Source organism: Argopecten irradians, chromosome 6, assembly GCF_041381155.1.
Source record: "Argopecten irradians isolate NY chromosome 6, Ai_NY, whole genome shotgun sequence".
NCBI classification, from domain to species: domain Eukaryota; kingdom Metazoa; phylum Mollusca; class Bivalvia; order Pectinida; family Pectinidae; genus Argopecten; species Argopecten irradians.
In genome coordinates, this window is record NC_091139.1 from 30,398,964 (window position 1) to 30,426,173 (window position 27,210).

General features: G+C 32.8%; 1 protein-coding gene across 8 annotated transcripts in view; it reads left to right on the top strand.

Annotated features, from left to right (window-relative positions):
- Positions 1-25,834, top strand: part of LOC138325608 (uncharacterized) — a 93,467-nt gene extending 67,633 nt beyond the window's left edge. For 4 of the 8 annotated variants that reach the window (XM_069271378.1, XM_069271385.1, XM_069271382.1 and 1 more), the window contains exons 2-13: positions 4,951-5,102; positions 5,492-5,609; positions 7,394-7,411; positions 11,450-12,085; positions 12,421-12,542; positions 13,161-13,205; positions 13,554-13,716; positions 14,752-14,852; positions 15,355-15,685; positions 18,567-18,677; positions 22,784-22,889; positions 23,338-25,834. In XM_069271378.1, coding sequence (XP_069127479.1) covers positions 4,951-5,102; positions 5,492-5,609; positions 7,394-7,411; positions 11,450-12,085; positions 12,421-12,542; positions 13,161-13,205; positions 13,554-13,716; positions 14,752-14,852; positions 15,355-15,685; positions 18,567-18,677; positions 22,784-22,889; positions 23,338-23,498 — 2,064 coding nt within the window. In that variant the 3' untranslated portion in view covers positions 23,499-25,834. Of the gene's footprint in view, positions 1-39; positions 190-4,950; positions 5,103-5,491; positions 5,610-7,393; positions 7,412-11,449; positions 12,086-12,420; positions 12,543-13,160; positions 13,206-13,553; positions 13,717-14,751; positions 14,853-15,354; positions 15,686-17,260; positions 17,276-18,566; positions 18,678-22,783; positions 22,890-23,337 lie in introns of those variants that run through there. The other 4 variants (XM_069271386.1, XM_069271380.1, XM_069271381.1 and 1 more) reach the window with 4 other exon arrangements.
- The last annotated feature ends 1,376 nt before the right edge of the window (positions 25,835-27,210 follow it).

The following is a 27,210-nucleotide window of genomic DNA, read 5'->3' on the forward strand; positions in this document are numbered from 1 at the left end:
CTCTAATAGGATAGGACACAACAAATTTGTACAGGAACTATTTTCATTTGTGGACAATAACTTCCCGTTTGTAAACCCAAGAAAACGTCTGACTTGGAATCCTATTGACAAATACTAGACAACACGCTTGGTGATTTGACATTCACTTAATATTGTCTTCATCAACTGTCGACATTTGAATGAATAATGGTAAATTTTCTAGATTATGTTTGTGCTTGTATGAGTTTATTTTCTTATGGTTTTGCTTGAAATAATATTTCTGTATGTGAGCGAAAAACTTTATCTTTCCAAGTACAAACTGCGATTTGTAATTTAATTGTTACATTTTCAGTCTGCTTCTGATCAAACAGATTATTTTTACATTATAAAATACAGAAATATAAGTAATAATATGTTTATACCTCTGCAATATGTAGTTAGTTTTTATGTGGGACCTTTATGTTTTTCCATGGCTATATTAATGTGTAACATTTACTGTCTTTACCTATGTGAAGAGCTAGCTATGCATTTCACAATGTTTTTTTATTGATTTTTTATGCATTTTTCCCTACATTTAAATTTGAATTCAAGAGCTGACAAAGAAAAGATATAAAATCAATACTGAACAAACAGACTACAAATAGGTCAGGGAAACTGAACGAAACATGTCTTCTATGACCTGACAAATGGGTCATTCAGTGTATGTGATATCATCTGTCATATTTCTTCAGTTTGAGGCTGAAGCTGTCTTGGTATGTTCAAAACTCATATTCATGTCATATTCTATGGAATTCCGCTTGTGTCCTTATTGCCCCAGTGTCCTAGCTATGGTATTCCTCAGTCTGAATTCCACTTGTGTCCTTATTGCCCCAGTGTTCTAGCTATGGTATTCCTCAGTCTGAATTCCACTTGTGTCCTTATTGCCCCAGTGTTCTAGCTATGGTATTCCTCAATCTGAATTCCACTTGTGTCCTTATTGCCCCAGTGTTCTAGCTATGGTATTCCTCATCTGAATTCCACTTGTGTCCTTATTGCCCCAGTGTGTCCTAGCTATGGTATTCCTCAGTCTGAATTCTGCTTGTGTCCTTATTGCCCCAGTGTTCTAGCTATGGTATTCCTCGATCTGAATTCCACTTGTGTCCTTATTGCCCCAGTGTCCTAGCTATGGTATTCCTCAGTCTGAATTCTGCTTGTGTCCTTATTGCCCCAGTGTTCTAGCTATGGTATTCCTCGCTCTGAATTCTGCTTGTGTCCTTATTGCCCCAGTGTTCTAGCTATGGTATTCCTCGCTCTGAATTCTACTTGTGTCCTTATTGCCCCAGTGTCCTAGCTATGGTATTCCTTGCTCTGAATTCCGCTTGTGTCCTTATTGCCCCAGTGTTCTAGCTATGGTATTTCTCGCTCTGAATTCTACTTGTGTCCTTATTGCCCCAGTGTCCTAGCTATGGTATTCCTCAGTCTGAATTCCACTTGTGTCCTTATTGCCCCAGTGTCCTAGCTATGGTATTCCTTGCTCTTCTGTCTATTGCTTATACCATGTAGATCTATAGATATGTCAGGATGGCACTACAGATAGCCAGGTTCACCAGTCTAGTGGTGCCACATGGGTACAGAATGTACCATGTAGTACCAACTTTGTGTGTAATAAACATGCTGGCCTTGACAAATTGGTCGGCCTATACGCTGGGTACATAATAATAACAACAATGTACATTTAATGTTAGAGATAGAAAGATAAACATTCAACACAAGCTCATCATTATTAATTACTGATATAGACTGTGAGGAATTCCAAATTGTTTGATTTTTTGCCAGTTAATTTTTCAGAGGATATATCTTTAATTTCTATGTGTGTCATCTTCAAATGGCTGAGTGGTTAAAATATCTTACACATTAGCACTTAATCTTCAGTAGTGGGTCCGAAATCTTAATGTGGGGCAAAATATACGAGGTACTGTGCATCAGTGACTATCAGTCATTGTTTTAATTCTCTGGATATTCCAGTTTGTCTGTGATCTATTCAAGTACAAAGTTTATAAAGATAAGTGGAAATATACATACTCAGTTATATACATATATAGCTGTGCTCATTCCTAAAATGTACTGATATTTTTTGTCTGAATATTTAACTTTCAAAGTTTATCTTAATTAGATTATACTTGCATCATCTAAAGCCAATGTACAGGATAGGTAACTATTCATGGTTAAAGGGTAAAAAAGGGCTTTTAAAAGATTTTAAAAATATTCACCAATCATGGTTTTTTGTTTATATTTCAAAATATATTCCCTCAAAATAAAGAAGAACTTGGCATATTATTAAATAATATTGAAATGTTCCACAATATCTTTTAACTACAGTTTTAAACCATTAGAAAGATGGAATATCAACACATGTAAATAATCTGTATATTTGTTACAGTTATTAAACCATTGTATACATGCAGTATTGACTATTCCATGTTAAATGTTTAGGTATACATGTATAAGAAAGTTCTGGTAAAGTTATTGATTAACTCAAAGACAGGTAAAATCAACATCATTGGAATCGTTGGCTGCATATGATGCTCTCGGTTAATTTTGGTAGCTGTAGCATGTTTGTTACTAGAACATACCGTATTCAACCCAATAAGCGCCCAGGGCGTTTAAAAAATTGAAAAAAAATGACAAGGTGCTAATAAGACGAAATAATTGCAAATCTAGACAGTATTATGTAGCTTTGGTCATTATAATTTATGTGTGGACAATTGAAATTGCGGCCTCAAAAAGGGGGAGGACGCTTATAGGGACATGGGCGCTTATTGGGTCGGATACGGTAATCCTAAACTTTAAATTTGTCAAGTAACTGTGTAAGTATGATGTACATTACACAGCTGTTGGATTGGTTGTGGTTTGTAAATACGACCGACATCGACCACGTATTTATTACCTGTGGTATAGAACAATGAACTATGTTGGAATGGTCTGTACCTGGTAATTGTTCTAACATTTGTAGATATACAGGACTATAGTTTAAATCACCATTGATATGAGGTTCAAGTATATGAGATCTAGTTTTAAGTACGTAGATCTGTGTGTGGGGGTGTACACATATGTATCTATATGCTCTTTATATTGTCTATATGTATGTGTAATATAAATGAACTCTCATTCATACTTATACAAATATAATTTCTAATTAAACAAATGAATTGCATGTTTAAATAGGGGAAAAAAATATCTCTCTATGGGAAATGTGATCAAAAATGTATGTGATACAACAAACTGTCTACCTTTACAAACATGCTTGATGTATGTTATATACAATGTAGGTATATACTGAAGGATGAATAGATTGTCTCCCCTTGTTCCTGAAATGGTGACTATATCAATCAACATATATTGGGTCTTTCCAAATTCCTGGAAAATAATTTAGAGGTTGATAGAGAGTGCAACCTTCCATATATAGCCTATACTTAAAGAATCTGAGTAAATTAAACAGAACCATATGCCACTGTACTGAATTTAAGCATATTCAGGTCTGGTTTCTAAACATGTATTATTTAAAATATATAGGTATGTAAAGGTTCTTGAAAATTATTAACCTGGTAGGTAGACACATCTGAACTCTTCTGATTCAAAAGCTGGTCGAGCTAATTATAAATGTTCAGGCTCGGAAATAAGAGTCTAACAAAAGCAGGAGAGTAATACATGCTTATTGAGTGATCAGTTTTAGTCATTTATACATTATACTCAATATTATTAGGCTATTATTAGACAGTTAAAATAAAATATTATACAATTGAAAAAAAATAAGACAATGTAAAATGATTCACTAAAAAAGGATTATGTAATCACCATATAAGTTGAATATTTAAAGGTTGTTTGACATGTTTATTTTGCTGTACAAGTTACAAAATTAGCCAAGATCTTGTTGACTTGGAATTGTTCCCGTGACGATAAATCTCGCTGTAAAACTCGGTTCCATTACATCTTTGGAATGTCATGTTAGTAAATCTTTATGTTTGCCAAGGTATATATTGAACCCTTTTATACTTTCTCGATCCACAATGTAAACACCGCTGTGATTTTCTATCGTCAGTCGCCAGGCTTAATCACATTTTGTTAGAAAACAAATTAAACACTGATGATTAGACTATTGTGAAACTGTGTAGCTACTGATACAACTCGATTTTTTATCTTCTACGGACGATTACAGGCGGGCTTGGTTTGCGTTGACCTTATTGTGTATGAGTGTAGTGTAATTTAGTTCGGAGAATTGTCCAATACATATAAAATTAAAGCCAAAACATACATTTTAAATACACTGACATATGAGTATATACATTTATATCAAAGTTAGATGGCTTTTGAAATGATATATTACGTAGAAATTAATTATGACTGAGTTATACATACCATTGTCCATTTAATCATGAGGATCATAGTACTGACAACTTTTCTGATAAGAGTATTATGGTGCCAAATCCAGTCTGATGTGAACTTTCTTTGTTGATATATATGTTCAAAGGATCCAGAAATATATCTTTAATACTTGAATAAATAACTAATATAAGATAGCACTTTGAAAGGTTTTACCTTTAATTCTAAAACAAATCACATGTTAGCTGCTTTTGACAACAGAACACAACTTTTTATATAGCTAACCAATTAAAGCAAATTTGGGAATGGTAAAGGAAAATGTACCAGTAGCTTAGTTTTCAGGAAAGCTAACAAAGCTTGTGTCTATAACATAAGGGACTGAGAAAGTTATAACTCAATCGATATTTCTTTCCCTCTCAAACTTTTAGATTGGGAAAAATTCTGATAATATAATATATAATAGTTTATACTTTCTTGACATACAAAAATTTGTTCCAGGGTATATGTTTTTTTCGTAGTTGTTCCAATGAATTACACTCAAATTGTAATCACTAGATAGATATGTGCCATGTTAGAATTTTAAAAATCATGTTAATTTTTTATTTATTCCAGAGTGAGCAGGGTGGAATAGACTTCCAAACCTATGAGAATCTAACCACGCTGACGGCACCTTTCGGAACCAACAACACTCCAGTGCTTGGAACTAAAATTATCGGTGGCCAAGCAGTTACTGTATTGGAACATCTATCTCCTAAACATGATCAGTAAGTTTTTCTACAGACGTATTTATCAGAGACGTTTATCACAAATATAAATATAAGTAAATTTACATTCAAATGCAGTTAGTAAGCTATAATTCATCTACCCGTAATTGTAATTCCTCAAATACAAATTCATCTACCCGTAATTGTAATTCCTCAAATACAAATTTCTCTGTACAAATATGAGTCTTTTATGGGTGTAGGTAGCATATTTGCATACTAAAGTTATGGTTACGTATTACTGAAATGAAAATGATCTCTCAAATATTATCACTGATAATATGCTTGGTGAGTTTTCTTCCAGACTTCCAAAACTGCATGTCCCTCAAAAATGATGATTTCTCACACACATGATCAGTATTGTAAACTGATGTTCACTTGATGTGTTACAGATACAATGGAAATGGAGGATTCAGTATCACAAAGCTCAATGATATCACAGACAAACCCAACAATGTCAATCCAGATCTTCTGAGGCGCGGTGCCCGCACGTATTTCAGCACACAGCAGGTTAGTAGAGATCAGAGCAACAGGTTCTCAGGTATCTAACTGACCATGCTGTACTACTATTCCTATGGAGGGAAAGTGGATTGCATGCATGGTGATGGATACCATGGAAATTCATACATGATTATTTCAGTTATTGAATTAAGTTATCTGAATTCATTGATATGTCAATTCTCCTGAAAAGTTTTATTATTGTTGATTGGATTTTTTTAATAATTGTATATGACCTTAAATGTAAGAATTTTGTAAGAGAATTACAGTTACAAATACAGTTATCTACCATTATAATCTAAATGTGGTTGTCTACCATGATACGAGATCTAAATGCAGTTGTCTACCCATGATACAAGATCTAAATGTAGTTGTCTACCCATGATACAAGATCTACATGTGTTTGTCTACCCCTGATACAAGATCTTAATGCAGTTGTCTACCCCTGATACAAGATCTGAATGTAGTTGTCTACATCTGATACAAGATCTAAATGTAGTTATCTACCATTATAATCTAAATGTGGTTGTCTACCCCTGATACAAGATCTTAATGCAGTTGTCTACCTCTGATACAAGATCTAAATGTAGTTGTCTACCCCTGATACAAGATCTAAATGTAGTTGTCTATCCCTGAAACAAGATCTTAATGCAGTTGTCTACCCCTGATACAAGATCTGAATGTAGTTGTCTACATCTGATACAAGAGCTAAATGTAGTTGTCTATTTTGAAACAAATACTAGTAAGAAGTAACTTCAGTTGTATGAAACAAGATGAAATGGGCCCTATTTCAACATCCCTTATTCATTTCAAGATATTCCTTTCAATTTAAAATTCTTCATAGGAAAGCATTCTAGATGTAAGGAAAGTTCCTTATCTGAACATTTTTTCATTAACTTCTGTAATGATTTTCTATGGAAAATTTCATGTTGAGGAATTCCTTACATTTAAGGAATATTGGCAAAGTGGGGGCTGGAATTCATCTACCTTTAATGGAGTTACATACCTTTAACGGAGTTATGTACCTTTAATGGAGTTACATACCTTTAATTGAGTTATGTACCTTTAATGGAGTTATGTACCTTTAATTGAATTATCTACCTTTATTTACCTTGATGAAAACCTTAGTTCTATTTTTTAGTAGTTTATCAATGGATGTCTATTGAGACTTTTATTGAATATCAACAAAGTTAATTTCTTCTTAATATCTTGCAATTGCTGTGATAGGTAATCCATGTGCCATGGCATTTCATGTACATTTATCACCTGCATCATTAATATATATGGCTCATTCACTACAAAAGTCATGTAAAATCATGTAACACATGTAATAGTGCAGATCAAGTCTTATTCATAAGCTGCCTTAACTAAACCTTCATCAATAGCTACAACTCATATATTTAATTCATTTTGATGAAGAGATTTGGGGACAAGTGTTGAAAATGAAGTAAAGGAGATTAAAAAAGGATACTTCGAAATCTTTAGAATTAATTTGCAGAATTTAGAATTTGAGGTTGGCTGTACAATATCAGTCCTTTATGATTATATGCTTAGTCTTTTCGACTCTTAATTTGAACCATGATTGTTTAATTACCATAATATTACTTGAGTCTCCATAATATATTGATGAAATTTGAAAATTGAGTTTAAACTCTTATTATTCAAACAAGTAAATTCACATACAAAATATTATAACTTTAAAGGTATGCATGTACTCAACATGTACGTGTTTTGGGTTATTTAGGTATAGGGAAAAAAATCTTGATGTTTATGCCGACTCATTTATATATCCACAGAAAGATGACTTTGACCAGGTAGGCTGTCGGCTGATTGGCCAGAGATTTGTAGACTTCATTTAATTAAAACCCTTTCACTGATCCAATCAAAATTCAGAATTTAGGCTTCTATAACATTTTAAAAGATCCAATCAGAATTCACATTTTGTGTTTTGATAACTTTCAAAGAACAAATGCCTGATTGAGACACTATTTTGTTTACATTATCCAACACATATTGCTTGTTTATGCTTAAAACCAAATCAAAATGGTAGAATTTTATGAAAGTGTGTCTAATTTTGATGAATTATTAGAAAAAATATTAGAAGGAGTGACTCTTGCTAGTTCTTATGCCAAACTTCTTATTTTTGATCAGTGAAAGAGTTTTTTTGGTTTTTCATATTGGTCCTTCCAGTTCCTGTTGTCCTTGACATTGATTACTTTAATAACTCTCCGTCTCCATGACAACATTCTCTGTAACCCAATCACTTGCATGCATTGTCATCCAGAACAAAAGTGTTGTTTCATTTCAAATTTTGCATTTTTTACATGCTGAAAACTTGGAATTTGCCAGGATGTAAGTGAACATATAGGGTCTTTCTTAAGTTACTGTACACTGGTGAAATTCCAGTGAAACTTATAATACTTCTGTAAATGACAACACATTATAGCTGTTCAAATGCATTGCTTGTGTGGAAATGAACGTTGCTGTTTGTTTTTGTTGCTTGGGCTTAATTTTCTTGTGCTGATTCATTACCTTACAAGTTACATGTATGGCCTAATAAGGAGCAGCTAGAGTGATTGGTGCACATGTCCACTTATTAAGCCATATATGTTAATCACATTCATGTAATATACCTGAATATACATAATATTTCACAAAAGGTTTGGTGGGTTCTCATTTCTAAAGGAGCTGTGATATTAGATTTTAACCCTCATTTCTATACAAATCAGATCCATTTGTCTAATGAATTCCTGCTGCATCATTATTTGTTGTGCTTTTGTTTAAAAACATTTCTCATTTAAGTCCGTCCTCTGAGTTACACGTACTAAATATCTGAAATTTAACTTTTTGATTTCTGAATTGTTAAAAGAAAGTCCCATACCAAGGATATTGATGTGCCCCTGTTTGATTTGTAGTTCTAATTTTTTACATTAATTATTTTTCATCATATCGACCAAAAAATCTAAGTTAAAAAATATCACATTAAATAATAATACAAGTAATTAACTGACTCACCCATGAGCATATCGTCAGAGAGGACTTTAAACTAAAATTTTCATGCGAATACTAAACATCACTGTGTCTTAAGCAGTTACATTTTCATGGTCCTAATTCAGACATTAGGAAAAGGGCATACTTTTACCAATGAAATGAAATGTATCAAAATATGCCCGTCTATTTAAGATATTGTATGAATTAAAGGAGAAGAATTCGATCTATTGGGACTTCAGACTGATCGTTGTATAGTGGCTGCTAATTTATCTATTTATTGTAGTTATCATTTTTCTGTGAATTGCTTATACTTTTTACAATATTTTCAATCATTAAGCTTTTTTGGTCTTGCCTACCTCAATAAATAGTAAATAAGTAAATAGTATTAGCAATATGTCAATCAAGAACTTGATTTGGCTTTTTTACATTACTATAAGGAACCTCATTCCTTTAATCTGAATTGGGTAAGTACTGATGGATTCAGATGATGTCACAAACTCTTCACTTCACAGAGTTAGAGAGAGTTGTCTCCCTTTTGTAGATGTCACAGGTTTTATAATGCACTGTCACTTATTATGCACTAGTAATTCTTCTTTTCACAAAAAAAGGATTTAGAAAAAAATAATCACAGACTTCACGATGTTGTTTGCTGTATTCAAAGTTTGATAGATCTGCTTGTTTTTTAAATGATAGCTGTTGTTACTTAAAGCAAATCTAAAATAAAAATCTTCTCTAGTATTTTATATTTGCCTATATAATGCTGAGTTATTGTATGTTCTGGGAAGTATATTCTGTATTTGCATATTACAGAGTTATCTGCCCTTGTGGCTAGGTATTAATTGTGGCGTCATGTATTTGCAAGACAACATCATGGTCTTTTCGGAGAAAACAAAGTGAATTTTACTCACATAATAAATACGTCATAATGGATACCTACCCTCAAGGGAGGCAACTCTGTAACCTGCAAAGACAGAATAGTTATTGATTGTTTTATACGTCAGTTGCATGTCAAATCTTTGTGAGTGTTTAATGCCATATTTTTCAGGGAAAAAATGCATTTTTTTTCACACGCAAACTGTTAACATATTTAAAAATCCTCTGAAGAGTTAAAATTCATAGTTATATGGAAATGCAAATATAAGAGCAGAAATAATGTCAAAAAATTGTTCACACAAGAGAAGATAACTCTATTCAACAAAATGACAGAAAATCACACAGAAACTCTGTCATTGACTGCCTGCTTAGAATTTTTGAGTTTCTTTTTAGACATAATCTTATCCTACAATAATATTGTGCACTGAAGGTTTGCTTTTTACTGCTGTTGTTTACTCATCCAATCTTTGTTTCCATTCACTGTAGTCCTGTTTTATACCTAAGTTTTCAGTAATCTGTATTAATGACTATTCTGTATTTGCAGATTACAGAGTTATCTGCCCTTGTGGGTAGATATTGATTGTGATGCCATGTGTTAGCAAGTGCAACATCATACTTGACAGAGAAAATGATGAGAGTTTCGTTTGAAAATAATGACTTCACCATGGATACCTATCTGCAAGGGCAGATAACTCTGTAATATGCAAATATAAAACAGTTGTCTTTGGTCAGTCAGAACCAGCTGATTTAATTCAATTGTAAACTATTAAAAAGATCAAAATGATTTTGTACCATAAATCTAAGTCTGTACATACAGCTGTCATTAGTTCATTGATTGAGGTCACTGATCAATGAAACAAGATCAATGTCTTTGTTGGTAATTAGGATTAAAGTTAAAAAGTTAATCAAAGTGTCCTGAATGAAAATTATAAATTCCATAAGGTTAAAACTGACATCACAGAATTATTTACTTTCTCCGAGATCACAAAACAATTATTGTCTTATTGTTTAAACATGTACCAAACTTAATATAAATGTTCTTAAATTTTTGTGATAACTCACTAAAAGCATTAGATCAAATCATAAAATCGAGAAACTTAATTAATTTAATTCATTAGTACCAGTAATTCTTAATTGGATTTCTTCTTTTAATAGATATCACATATTTTCATGGTGAATTCACTTATTCTAGTTTTAAAGTAGGTGATATAATATCAAAACTAATTAGTAGTTATAGACTATTGACTAGGCCAGTAAAATGGCATACAATCTGATATACATATAGGAAAAGTAAAGTGTGCTGTGGTGTAATTAAGGTTCTGGGATTAACTTAATTAAGCCAATTGGTTTTTTGTGTAAGTGTGTTGGAATGTATTTTAATGGAGAAAAATTTATCACTGTAAATAAATAGTTTCAATCACAGGTAAATTAGGACCTTTACATGCAAGGGCACCAATTCTAAACAATTCAGGATTTTTGCCTATAAAATGTTAAATCAGGTTACCTGAAAATTGTTAGACTATCCCCCCATGCAAAAATTAAGTATGGGTAAATGTTAAAATATGGCAGTTTATAGCAAACATGATATGAAATGTTCTGGTATCATTACTTAACTTGTGAGCAATTCATACTTATTTCATCAAATGCTTCAAATAACTAAATGATAGTTTACTATTGTTTGACAATTTGGCATCGTTTGATAATTTGGCATCGTTTGATAATTTGGCATCGTTTGATAATTTGGCATCGTTTGATAATTTGGTGTCATTTGATAATTTGGCATTGTTTGATAATTTGGACAGTGATCATTAACCTTGAGCTACATCTGATTCTTTGTGGAGTCCAGATTTATCATATTTTGTTTCTAATATGTCTTGCTAATTGTCAGTTTGTGTATACATAAACATATATATCATATCACTGCTAGATTCAGTTATTAAGCACTAGGTACAGCTAGAATACTTATGATGAGTTTCATTTATTTGTAGGACAATTTCCAATCACACCTTCATGGTAAGCCAACCTATATTGGAAGAAATCGTCCAGATTCAAAATCTTTATCACGGGGATTGAAGTTAGACCCGCTCCAAACCAACAAAAATAAGAACCAACTGTCCACCATATTTGAACCCGAAATAGGGAACCCCAACGCTTTACAATTGGAAACGGAGTACGGGGACAAATTTGTGAAAGACACAGACTATGAACGGCCAGTTAGTGATCAAAACCGTATGAAATCCAATGGACAGTATGAGTCTGCCAACTACCCCAAAGCTCTGAGTGATATAGGACCTGTGTCTAGAGACAAATATAGCCAGCCTCCTGCCAAAGATGCATACTCTCACAATGACTTCAGTGAACAGACACCTCGTACAGTGCTAAACGAGGAGCGAAATAAGCTATTAAAGTATTTATGGAGCTCAAACCCTGGAGCTCTCCCTCAGAGGAAAATCGAGCTCTCCTTACTGGAGGAGGAGAAGCTGGGTCACATTGTCAGCGTAGAGCTGGATGGAATACCACGTAAACGCCTCGACAAAGTTCACGCAGAGGTCATTTCATCAGATTGGGCACAGAATGGAACATGTGCCCTTGTGGCGATGAAGAAAGCTCTAGAAGCCAATCAGGTTGGTTGTTATAACTTATTATGTTCTTATAATGATACACAATATAGAAAGTTTGTTTATCTTAAAATCATAGTTATCTCCCCTGTAAAATCATAGTTATATCCCCTGTAAAATAAGTTACATAGTTATATCCCCTGAATCATACTTATTTCAACTTGAAATCATAGTTATCTCCCTTGTAAAATCATAGTTATCTCCACTGTAAAATCATAGTTATCTCCACTGTGAAATCATAGTTATCTCCCTTGTAAAATCATAGTTATCTCCCCTGTAACATCATAGTTATCTCCACCGGACTAAATATAATACTTATACTTGTGTATTTTCATTTTCAGATACGTTTAGACCCTGATACTGTACGATTGGTAGCAGCTAAATTTGTTGATCATAATCAGAATGGATGGATATTTTATCGTGATTTTGTTAGATATCTAAAGAAATTTTTGCCTAAGGAACAGTAAGTATCTGAAGTTGTCACTTGTCTATTTTTTCAAAACACATTCATCAGATTGATTTTATCAATTATTATTGAATGGTTCCACACCTTTCCATGCCATATTCTTTGTATAGAATGTGCATGGGCTGAGAATTATATACATTGTACCAATCAACATCATGAGTTCTATATAAAGGTGAAGTATGGATTCTTCAAGTACTGTATCCATTCTTAAGTTCTGAAATTTATCCTTTGAGTGCCTTGCTTGAAAGAATTCAACATATTTCAGCAATACTAAGTTTCCACCTCACATAATGATCAATTGGCTAAGATACAGGGTATCTGAAATTCTACATTTGTACATCTAGTCTACCACCTCTTGAATGAATGGTCATGATACTGACCATTTAGTTTTTTGCTGTATGTTCTTTCAACCAATGTCTTCGGCTTTATGACGGTAAAACGTACCTAGCTAGTTCATTCGCCAAGAAGAAGTTTGCACAAGGCAAATTGACATGGTGGAAAACTATATGCAATATATCTTCTAACCTTGCTACACCTATAAATTGTATACCCATATGTTCCCTGTTGTTATTTGTAAGATGTAAAACCTTACCAATATGTCCACTTCCTTTCCAGACAAAGTAGTACTGACCATCGACACCAGAGCCTACCACACTCACCGTAAGTACTGCATGGGTTCATTGGAATCAAACTTTGAATGTATTTATCTGCAATGACTTCATTTGGGCCCAAAGAAAGGCCCCTTCCTCTATATACACAAATTGCTGTATTTTCACAATTTCATATGAATGATTTACCAATGCTAGAAAAAAAGTTTGAAATACAGTTCGTCGTGTCTATAATGACCACTGAAGGGGAGACAGAAAAAATGTCACTATAGACAGGTGCCTTTATAAACATATATTGTTTAATATTAAGGGAGAAAAAATATACTATTTTTCCTATACATAAGGTCCTACAAGCCCTGAAATTACTGATCTGAAATCTGATTTGTTTCCTTTTCACCAGGATGGATGACCTGAATCCACAGCTCCACCGGACCCTTGGAAAGACGTTACAGATAGCTAAACAACAACTGGACGACAAACACATCAAACTTAACATGTCTGCAATCAGGAGGGATTTCGAATCAAAGGACAAACCCCACACTGGACGACTGAATGAATATGATGTATGGGCTGTTTGTATATATAATTCTGAAAAGTTTAAAAACAGTTGCTATTAACTACAACACAATAACTTGTACATGAAATATTGAAATTTTATCTTAAATGACCAGGAATTTATAGGTGACTTGATGAGATAGCAGAAACATGCCTTCCTCCCTGTCATCTAACCCGAAGGGTCTGCTTACCTATAGTCATCATGCTTCGTCCGCCATCGTCCACCGTCAGTTAACTTTTTACATTTTGAACTTCTTCTAGTTCTACTGGTGCGATTAGGCTGAAACTTGCCTGAAATGATTCTGACATGGTCCAGACAAAGTGTTGTTATTTTTTGAGTCAATCCAAAATCCAAGATGGCAGCCACAGCCACTATCTTGAAAACACATTTTGAACTTCTCAAGTTCTACTGGTGCTATTAGGCTGAAACTTGCCTGAAATGATTCTGACATGGTCCAGACAAAGTGTTGTTATTTTTCGGGCCGATTCCAAATCCAAGATGGCCGCCACAGCCACCATCTTGAAAACATATTTTGGGATTTCTCAGTCTTCTCAAGTTCTCAAATCGAAGATGGCTGCCATAACATGGCTCACATATCTTATTAATTCCTATAAGACAATTGCCAAGGTAGTCAGATGACTGTTAAGGCATATTATTTAGCTCTCCAGCTTCCGTGCTTCATTACAGGGAATCCCTCACATCCATCGTGATACTTGAATTAAGAGGGGGAATTTTTTCCATGTGTGATTTATTTTCACATTTGGTGGGTGATAGGAAATTAGAGAAATAAATTGAAGAGAAATAATTTCAAATACAAGTCAAGTAGAATCATAAGTGTGCAAAATTAAATTGTCATGAATAAGTGGTTTGGGAGAAAAAGTTGAAATAAAGTCCCTACAAAATTACTTAGTTGACCATAGTATCTTCAGAAATTGAATTTATTGTTACAGCCCAGAAAATGAATCTCTATAATGATATCTTGTCTCTTGAACAGAGCTTTGATGTAATGTATAAAATGTAATGATAACTTACTCTTGAACAGATCTTTGATGTAATGTACAAAAATGGTGTGACGCTGCCCAGTAATGTATTTAAGGACCTTCTATACATGAAAAGACGACCTCCACCCGATGGCCTGCATGAGTAAGTTAAAAATATTTGTTATAATCTATATAAACATTTCTCTCATAACGCACGTACAGAGAATATAGTGAGTTTTATCCTGTTCAGAGAATATAGTAGTTTTTATCCTAGAACTATTGTACTAGCAGAAAATCTTCATTTGTTTTATCAATAAAAGGAGCAATGCACTGGTCTGTGCTGACAGAAATTATCCCGTGTCTTTATCTCTGAGCACATACGTTACAGGCTTGCCACATATGTGAAAATACCACCATTTAATGAAATAATTATGATCCACACACTTAAAAAATGTAATTTTTTGATTTATTGATTGGTTAACAATTTCTTTTTTAATCTGAAGTCAGTCTCTTTGAAATTTTTAAAATTTCTTACAATACATACACCTAATTTGTATTTTATTTCATGGTTTTAGAATATACCTGTGTCTGAGTACTTGGTTCTAATTGTCCGAGAAGACTGCTTGTTGTTTCCTTCTGTAGGAGATAGTTGCTTTATTTTACAGCTGGGAGGCATTCCTTAGTGTACTTGAGATGCTACAACCGGACGCCACAGGTCTGGAACTCCCACGCAGTAAGCGTCCATTAGAGTATGCCAAACCCACACTGGAGATGTATGATACATGGCCGACGAGATCTCCTCGCCGTGACAACCCGCCCTATGATGGTTACCGACAGCAATCAGACCATCCACAAGAGGAACACTGGCAGCGCAATGGCTACCAACCTTCTTTTAGCAACGGAGACGCATATAACCAAGGTTACAATGGCAGCCAGTCCTACAGGCGGGAACCATCACCAAGTCGCGCTCAACAGATGTCTTATCGGGGCGATAATGTAAGGATGCCCCACCTCTAACCAAATATATTGTAGTTTATATTTAGTTTTGTTTGTCCTTCCCTGGCTGCTACTCTCTTCTTCTGTTGTTTATCATCTCTTCCCCTGGCTCTCTGTCAACATTATATACACACACTACTAACACACAGATTAACAAAAATACTCAGTTACAGACGATGCACATTATTATGTACTACACTGAACAAGTTTCCCCATCATAGGACTTTATAGTTAGAAATAAAGTCCTATAGTATTATCTTTTATAAACGCTATCAAATCACAATCATTTTTGATTGGAGACTTTGAAGACTATATTATACTGTCAAGATCCTACTTATTCCAATTTGTGTTTTATAAGATCAATGCACACTGTTAAACATCAACATTGTAGATGTTATTAGAAGACACATCTTATAATGAAATAGCACTGAAATACTGTTAAGGGGAGATAATTACATTACTATTTTGTATATATAGCCATACAGAATATGTCTGTTTTATATATACACAACACATATAAGCAAAATACCATGGCCACACTTTTTATAATCTGATAATTAGCAGAATGTTATGACAAGGATTATAGTCTATTTCAGAGAAGTAAACCTGGATTTACCTGTGTTTTACCTGTGAATTTCACCTGTGCTACTGTACTTATTCCATAAGGGTATCATTTATGCATAACATGTACATGCATGAAAATTTTATTACATGGAAACATCTATTCATATGTTACTCTTTTTGTAATCTCAGTTATGTTCTTGATGTCTGTTTTATATATACACAACACATATAAGTAAAATACCATGGCCACACTTGATATAGAAATAACAAGGTCCATCCTTGGTTTTTATACTTTCCCTTGTGTGATATCCGCTGTGTGTTTTAGTCACCGGCTAGACTGCAGCCACACCAGGGACCACTTCATTGTGTGTGTATAGAGTGGGATCTGTGATCGTAGAAAAATGGTTCGTTTGGTTGCTAAAGTTTTTTCTTTGAACATCCAGGGTTGTTTTGAGAAGAACATTTCTTGTAGTAGATTGTGGCTATTTAAGTTTTATGTTGCATTCAAAGTACGTAATCAGGATAAAATGTCTCCAAACCACATCCACAACAGCACGGACCATTCTCTTACTTAGAACCCCTCTCCACCCATCAAAAAAAACCGAAAACTTATGAAATGTTCATAGAGAATAACAACTACAATTCATTCATAAAATGCAAAAAGAAATGAGGAAAACGTTCCTGAATAATCTGATAACAACTTCACCTTTATTCTAGTCGCACAACTAATGTACACCACAGTTAGATTGTCTATACATCATCCAAACACAGCATAACATTAATATCTTCTTTGTTTAGCTAGCATGTTGTAAGTCCATAAATTTTGTTCCTATTGAGTCCTTGAGTTTTGAAAAAAAAATATCAAGATTGTTTCATTTCTTGATTAAGGTCTATGTATATCTATGTTAACTGAAAATTAAATATTAAGTTATCAATTATCTAAATTTAACTACATGTATAACTTGAAATATATTAATATAAATGAATGGATTTTTTTATTCATTCCAAAAGGGTAAAAGAAATCAGGTGGGCAAATGTTGTATCACTATAAGATATGAATTACCAACTACTCTGTATAAATTAATTTTATCGATTAAATTTTGCACGCTCCACTTTCTGAACTTAACCTGAATTAAACTTTATATCATAAAGCATGCTTTTAAAGTATGGTTAATTAATGAACTGCAATTAATTTACACTACCAGCTAAAAAGATCAAGTAACTCTGAGCTTCATTCACATCAGAACAAAACTGATGAAATTTAGACAACCATTCTGATCTATCAGATGTAGAGTTACTTCCCTTCTTTTCACACCAGCAGTGATATAGGGCTAGATATACTGATAACATATAGAACTATGGAAAGGTTTCAACTCATTCACTTCTGGAGACACATTTAGGATCTTCCAAATCAATGACTAGACCAGTCCATTATGAAATTTCAGGGTTGAATATGTTGACTGGTTAATGGTATACAGTGTCTCTCATTTCCATTAGCCTTTAGATGATGTAAACATATTAGATAATATCCTTAATCCTTATTTTATCATTGATAATAAGCGTAAGTGATAGATTCAAATCACTCTTTGAATATCAACATGTATAAAAAACTCATGCAAACCATGATTACACTGGAATGCAAAGTGAAATTATGAACACTGGAATACAATGTGAAATTATGAATACATAAGAAAATTTATTGATTATTTGGAGAAATAACACGAGATATTTGTTTTACTTTATCATTAAAATGAAGGTCATTATGAGTATACCTAAGCATATAGATCTAATTGAGTTATTGATAGTTATATCATTAATTTTGGTGATCAAAACTCTCCCAGAATTCGTAGATTATGGTCCCTTGTTCACCTCGGTCAACGCTTCACAGAATGACCCTGACCTCTTAAACTCTGCATTTTTATTGTTACCTCATCAGTTTATGCCCAAACATTTACGTAAAAATAGGACGTTATGCTCACAAAATTTTTAACAATCACAAGGGCAAATAATTTTGTGCCATACAATGGGGGAATATTCTTTGGCAGAACTAGTAGTGATGGTCTTCAGTAAATAGAAGCGAGAGAAAAAAATGTAATAAATTGAATGTTCCTTGTTTCTTGATGAAAATATAACTGGTATTCATCAAGAAACAGGGAATATCCTCTATTTAATTATAATGCATCTCAAATCTTGAAACTCCTTTGAGCCGTTGACAGAGGTGAAACTTAGTAAAAGGAAAGACAACTCTGGTAGAGAAAAAGAATTAGACTTTGGGTGTGGAACGTCATAGTAACGAGCATCGTTGTCTAACACACAGGTGAGATACCCACCTTTAGACAATTTCCCCCAACCACAGTCTCCCAGACAGTTGCAGGATGAGATAACCAAGATGGAAAATGAAATTAAGGCATTGCAAGAACGAAATGAGGTAATTCTCTCATGGAGTTAGTGGGTTTCTAAATAATCTGGTTTTGACATACTTCATACATGTACTTTGTTTTCTCTAATTGAAGAGTTCCTAGAGGTTGTTTTTTATGTTGACTGTCCTAAAATATTTTAAATTCAGATTGGTTTTCAATGAGTTTGGTGATTTAGATGACTCAGAGATTTTTTTCTACATACTAATTAGAATGCATGATGTTAAAATGAAAGTGTGACTGCAATATGCTAACAACTAATTAAATGTCTGCATTTAAAATTAATGATTAAAAAACAGTTATATAGCACTTTTGTTTTCATTGAAATTTTCTTTTGAATGAAAAATAACATTATAATTAGTATTGAAAAACTTTAATTACATGTAATTCAAAGATTTTTTTATCAGTCAAGTGTATTCTTGATTGTGCCCAAATGTTACAAAAATATTGAACTAGATTATAGTTAATTATTAATTTGTTGAAAAGTCAAGGTCATCATCAGAGACATTGAATAATTGATCAAGGTCATAAGATCAAATACTGTAAAAACATATATCTATATATTGTGATTTTGCCATAAGAAATTTGATTCAGATGTTATTTATTAGTAACAGTGCTTTATGGATAATAATAGATTTTAGAATCAATAATCGAGAATGAAGATAAAGAGTCATCTCCCTTCAACGCGACCTTAAGCTTTTAACAGTGTGTTTTTTGTTGTGTATGTGTGTATTTGATTTTGTCACTCACTTAGGATTGAATTGTTGCTATTTTATTTCATAATTATCGGTTTATAAGGAGATTGTGAGTATATATTTATAGTGTAATGTGTATTATGTGTGTCACAAAAGGAACTCTTTCTTAACATCTTCTGGGTTAATGGGTTTCTTCAATATATTTTCTGTATACTTTTGCTTGCTATCTAACAGTGATAAACAGTTTCTGGAAAGTGGTGGTTTTATGTGAAATTCTTGAATAAAAAACCAGCAATGAAGTTAATGGATTATTGAAACAACGTATGGGAGAACACATGTCATGAACAAGAATTTCAAATGAAACATGGCTAGCATATAGAGGTTTTATACTAATTTGATTTTCAAATCTACATTATGCATATTTAGGGTTCAATTATCCAACAACATTTACTGATCAAATACTGTACATGTAATGCTTACTATCAGAAAATGCTCTGGTAAAATATCACTAGTAGTAGTAAGCATTACATGTGTTTTCCCTACAATTCAGAAAGAAGTTTTTCTTTTCTTTTGAAAATGATATATATATTTTAATAAAGGAGGACATTATCCTATGATTAGGACATAATCCTATGATTAGGACATAATCCTATGATTAGGACATTATCCTATGATTAGGACATTATCCTATGATTAGGACATTATCCTATGATTAGGACATTATCCTATGATTAGGACATAATCCTATGATTAGGACATAATCCTATGATTAGGACATTATCCTATGATTAGGACATTAGGACATAATCCTATGATTAGGACATTATCCTATGATTAGGACATTATCCTATGATTAGGACATTATCCTATGATTAGGACATTATCCTATGATTAGGACATTATCCTATGATTAGGACATTATCCTATGATTAGGACATTATCCTATGATTAGGACATTATCCTATGATTAGGACATTATCCTATGATTAGGACATTATCCTATGATTAGGACATTATCCTATGATTAGGACATTATCCTATGATTAGGACATTATCCTATGATTAGGACATAATCCTATGATTAGGACATAATCCTATGATTAGGACATAATCCTATGATTAGGACATAATCCTATGATTAGGACATTATCCTATGATTAGGACATTATCCTATGATTAGGACATTATCCTATGATTAGGACATAATCCTATGATTAGGACATTAGGACATTATCCTATGATTAGGACATTATCCTATGATTAGGACATTATCCTATGATTAGGACATTATCCTATGATTAGGACATTATCCTATGATTAGGACATTATCCTATGATTAGGACATTATCCTATGATTAGGACATTATCCTATGATTAGGACATTAATCCTATGATTAGGACATTATCCTATGATTAGGACATACATTATCCTATGATTAGGACATTATCCTATGATTAGGACATTATCCTATGATTAGGACATTATCCTATGATTAGGACATAATCCTATGATTAGGACATAATCCTATGATTAGGACATTATCCTATGATTAGGACATTATCCTATGATTAGGACATTATCCTATGATTAGGACATTATCCTATGATTAGGACATTATCCTATGATTAGGACATTATCCTATGATTAGGACATAATCCTATGATTAGGACATTATCCTATGATTAGGACATTATCCTATGATTAGGACATTATCCTATGATTAGGACATTATCCTATGATTAGGACATTATCCTATGATTAGGACATTAGGACATTATCCTATGATTAGGACATTATCCTATGATTAGGACATTATCCTATGATTAGGACATTATCCTATGATTAGGACATTATCCTATGATTAGGACATTATCCTATGATTAGGACATTATCCTATGATTAGGACATTATCCTATGATTAGGACATTATCCTATGATTAGGACATAATCCTATGATTAGGACATTATCCTATGATTAGGACATTATCCTATGATTAGGACATTATCCTATGATTAGGACATTATCCTATGATTAGGACATTATCCTATGATTAGGACATTATCCTATGATTAGGACATTATCCTATGATTAGGACATTATCCTATGATTAGGACATTATCCTATGATTAGGACATTATCCTATGATTAGGACATAATCCTATGATTAGGACATTAGGACATTATCCTATGATTAGGACATTATCCTATGATTAGGACATTATCCTATGATTAGGACATTATCCTATGATTAGGACATTATCCTATGATTAGGACATTATCCTATGATTAGGACATTATCCTATGATTAGGACATTATCCTATGATTAGGACATTATCCTATGATTAGGACATTATCCTATGATTAGGACATTATCCTATGATTAGGACATTATCCTATGATTAGGACATTATCCTATGATTAGGACATTATCCTATGATTAGGACATTATCCTATGATTAGGACATTATCCTATGATTAGGACATTATCCTATGATTAAGATATAGATTTTCTGACTTTCGTCAAATAATAAATTCAACATTCAGATGCAACATATAATTATTCTATCATTCACATAATTAAGACGTCATGTTCTAGCTGTCAACTTTTCATATCACGTCTATTGTAAGGTTTCTTATCAGATTCAGTTAATAAACTTATATTATGTATTTGCATATTACAGAGAGTTCTTTTTTTGTTTTGTATTTGTCCTTGCGGGTAGTCATTGTGATGTCATGTGTTTGTGAGCGTAGTGTCATTACTATACCTTATCAGAGAAATTGACATGAGTTTAGCTCACAAAATAATGATGTCACAATGAATACCTATACCCGCAAGGGAAGTAACTCTGTAATATGTAGATATGGAATAATGCTATCATTTGATCCTCATGTAGTTTGTTGACTTTTTCTCTCATAGATCCTAGCAACATGAAATACCCAGGTATTAGTAATTGTTAATCGATATATTGCTGAGTGACCTTCGACCTCTTGCAAGATAACACTGGTTGATATGTCCACTTTGGTGTTAGATATCAGACTGCAGTTCTATACAGTAAACCCATGAAATGTTTATATAGATCATGTATGTTGTATTTGTAATTACTAGTAGTCAAAATTTCCTTTAACAATCAATCTTAAACACATCTTTAATCATTATCAATGTAAAATTATTTTCTTGCCATCATGATCATCATCAATTTGTAAATATCATCTTTTCTATTCAACAAATTGAAGTTTACCTATGTACTCACACCTATAGTATACTAGCTATTACACTAATACAGGAACACACAGACTACAGACAAAAAATAGCCTGCATTGACATCTACAAGATTCTTGTTATGAAACATAAACATGAGTGTGTAGCAATTAATATTTGACAATATGAAATATTAAATTTACCTTTTTTATTCATTTAGGAACTGATGCGCAATAAACGTGAGGAAAGGCAGGCCGTTTTATCCACGGTCACAAATCTAGGAAAGAGTCTGTACGGGATTGATGAAAGGAGCTATCGATCATCAGGTTTGTCTAGTATAGTATCTGGTATGGTCTATAAATAGTATCCTGTGAGGTTAACTTATGCATCCCTGAAGACACATTTAAATTATTCCAAAACTGGAACAGTTCATTATAATATTTCAGGGGTGATTAAATTAAATGACATGAATAGTAAACATGTATTGTTTGTCAACAGGCTTATGTCAGTTATACATCTACATAAAAAAAACTCATTAAAACAATTGGTACCAACACCATCAAGAAAATATTGTAAATGAAATGAAGCGGTTTTAAAGTGTACAGGATTGTGGTAAACTTATAAGCTTAGACTTATCCATCAGTTTTGTTAAGTGAGATACAGTGCAAAGTGTGAAATCAAGGGAAGTAAATGTGGTGGGTCAGAATGACTATAGAATCAAAACATGATATATATGCTCCACAGTACAACGAATATTTAATCTCTGATCTCCAGGCCGAGTCCATATCTCCGAACTGATAGAGGAATCGCTCAAACACAAAATCCCACTCCGCAGGGAATACATGGAGGACGCTGCCAACCAATGCAGAAACTCCAAGGGAATGGTAGACATTGAGAGGTACCTGGACCTGCTAAAAACACTGGTTCTTAACTAATCAGGGGTTACCATGGAGATCAGTCTCCATAGCAACAAACACTCATTATTGAAGATCTGTGATATATCTCTTCTCCGTCCACTAATCATGAGGCCAGGATGGCTGACCAACCTCACATTGTACTAAAAGTGCATAGTTAATTTATTTTAAATGTATGTAGTGAGATATTTATATACATCTTATAATCAGCAGTCTTAGTGAAGATTACAGTCGACTTGTAATGATGGAAAACCATAGAATTGAGGAAGCATAGAGGTGTACAGCAAACTTTACAGACAAAAGGAAAAGCTCAACATTTACTGAGAAATCTATAGTCTTTTTCTGTTGTAAATTATTATTATTATATTTATAGATCAAAGGTCAAGTCTTGGCTGACCTCTGGTTTAAATTTGTATGACCTCTGACCTGTAGTTATGGCCCCTGTTTTCTACTACCTGTGATTTTCTCTCTAAAGATCCTATTTATGTAGAATGGGAGTGCATATGTAGAGATTTGCTGAAATTTTCCAATACAGTTTACTTAAAACAAGGAAATATACCAAGAAGATGCATTCATAGTGCTATGAATAGACACTTTTTTCAAAATCTGACATAAACATATTATTCAGATGTCTTTAAGTAAGTACATATCAATAGATATTAAATGTCTCATCAATGCCGTATCCGATACAACTTATACCTACATACAATGTGATATCATAGAGAAGTGCTAGTAAATTGCCTCCTAAACCCCCGTTCTACTGTGTCTCTAATTATTGTGCCATCGGTATACTTCTGTGTTAAAAATAACACTAATAGGTTTGTTTAACATCAGATTTCTCTAAATAATCAACTAAACATTGACACAAAATGTCATGCTGTATTCTGATATATCAGAATGACTTTCCTTCATTTCACTCCATCCATCATTTAACCAACAGAGTGAACCAAAGGGAAGTCACTCTAATAGGTTAGAATGATTTTGTTGCAAAATGCTGTAAACATTCCATTGAAATTGATAGGACTCATAATTAATGTTTCTGAATTTATGTTGTTACTTTCACATGTTACATATTACTCTTAACTATATATAGTTTACTATATCATTTTTTCATGATCTGTTGTTTATTTAATTTTACATAAGTTGTAAATTTAGTTCATTTTTTGAACATGATTATTATGCACATTTGTTTCAAATGTATATGAGAACCTCTGTGAGTTTTGTTCAGATGAATCCTCATTATATAGCTAAGGTTATTCGTGAATCATTACATGTTTTTAGTTTTGCAGTAATCTATTTGGATTAATTAGATGTATTGATTGTTATGTTATATCAGCTGTTTGGAAAGCATCATCTGGGAGGAATAATTAATGCTCAAATTATTTTCTTCTGAAAAACTTAAAAAACTTTAAAAGGTAGAGTGGAAATTGCCTTTTCTGAGGGACCCCGATATATGCCTAGAGTTTTTTCTACCTACCCAACAACAGCTATTGACACATAATTATCTAATCGTGATATATGTGACAAATGAAAGTCTATTAATGTATAGATTGTGAACTACTAAATGTATTTTACATTAAGGTACAAATTCTACAGAATGTAGATATATTACAAGTATCTCGGAGGAGTCTTGAGTGTCCCAATCTAATATACAGCTTAAAATTAATTCTAAATCAGGTATAAGAAATTAAATTCTTCATTTCATAAAATATATTAATATCATGCCTTTTTGACCTATCTTATCAAGGTGATTACATGTACTAAGAAAATAAAGTTAGAAACAACTGTGGTAGTATTTGATAGGTATACCTATGAGCTGGCTTTTGTGTATTTCATATGTGCAAACATATTTCGATAAAGCTAACATAGATGGACCTGTAAAGATGGAGATTATTAATAAGTAAAACATACACAAGGATATGAAATTGTTAAATATTGTGCTTTTGAGAAAATTTCATTTGTTGTTTGTACAAAGCTGAATCATACTTTGTGACTTATTCTAAATCTCATTGTAAAACTTTTAAAAATTGGGTATATTTAATGTGTATTATATCTGTGATCAATATTTATTTTTACACATCACACATGCATGACATAGGGTAGAAATCATTGTGTATATATATACATGTAGATTTCATAAATCATTTATCAGAAAAAATATAGATGATGGTTCAATTTAGATCCCTTTAATCAAAATTCACAAAGATGCCTTTAGTCAAGAAATTACCTCTCCTTTTCAGTAGAAGATCAAATATCTCCCCTAATTATTATTATTATTATTTTTTTTCAAATAAATTAATGGATTGATTTTGGCTGATTTGATTTGGAAACAGTTTATGCCTGTTCATCAGGTAAAAGAGAATATTTAATTGCCAGGAAGTATGTTCTAGTACTGGAAAGTGTAGTATTTCCCAGATTAAGATATTATTGATCTTCTGAATAAGAGTTATCTGCCCTTGTGAGAAAATATTCATCGTTAAGGTTTCAGTAGGAAAATTACTTATCAAAAGTTGATGACATAGCCCTTAAAGATATATTGCATTGAATTGCAAGTATATCATGCATGCACCAATTGCAAGGGCAGACAACTCTAGATAAATCATAATTGTCATCTTTAATTAGATTTTAATGATAGTGATAGTGAATATTGTGTCATACATGACAAATAAAAATCCATTTCGAGAATACATTTTTTAATATACTTTAACCAAAGTATTTAGTATTCCTCAATCATTGAAATACTTAATGGTATTTGGCCTAATTTCCTTGCAAAGTGACGTAACCTGAGTTAGATTTCCTTATCTTATGCTTTTCCCTTGGAAATTTGGAGAACGTTATCTTAAGAAGGGATTTTGTCATAAAAATGTCCTACATTGTGTACCATTGATAAGATAACATGATTTTTTTTAAACTATATGATGCAGATTTTAACTTGAGTAATTTTTCATATTGATCACTATCAGCTGCTAGTGATATTTGTCTTACTTTTATTTTCCCGATACTCATAGTGATACCTGTGTTTAGTCTGTTTACGTTTAATACATTACTAGCTATACTGGATGTTTTAATTTATATAACATCATCTAGAAAGGCCTGTGATATTTACATCGAACTATTTACCAATTAATAAAGATTTAGATTTGTCATAAAAGTGTTTGTCTTTTTGTCATCCTTGATACTCCAGGGTTTACTATCACTGCCTCTTATATCTACCCCTGTACTTTGTCATAGCAAAACTGAAGGCTACATCTCACACACAGGTAATTTCAACTGAATTTGGTCCTGTGATGTAAATCAAAAAGAATCTGTAATCAGCAAAGGAAGTCTCTGCAGGCCTGTTATTGGTCAATTTTTTTTCTCCTGAGCTGCCAACAGTTTCACTACGAGATATATATCAGGGATAGTAACTCCTGGAGTATCGAGGATACTGTCCTGCTTTCTTTGAGTGGTTTAAGATCTCTTGACATATTGCAATACCACCAGCCCTCCACTTCTGGGTTTTAAGTCTAAATACCATATGGTGTGTGGGGCATAAGTTTTGCAGGTTAAAGGTTTTTTTCTCAGTGTACTAGTTTCCAATCGTTGGTTACCCACATTTAATCAGCCTGGAGCGTAGTGGAGTTTAAACACTGGGTTTCCGAGGGTGCAGTTTTCCTCCACCTCCTAAACCTAGCATGTCCTTAAATGACACTAGCTGTTAATAGGACATTAAACTAAAGAAATCAAAGCTATT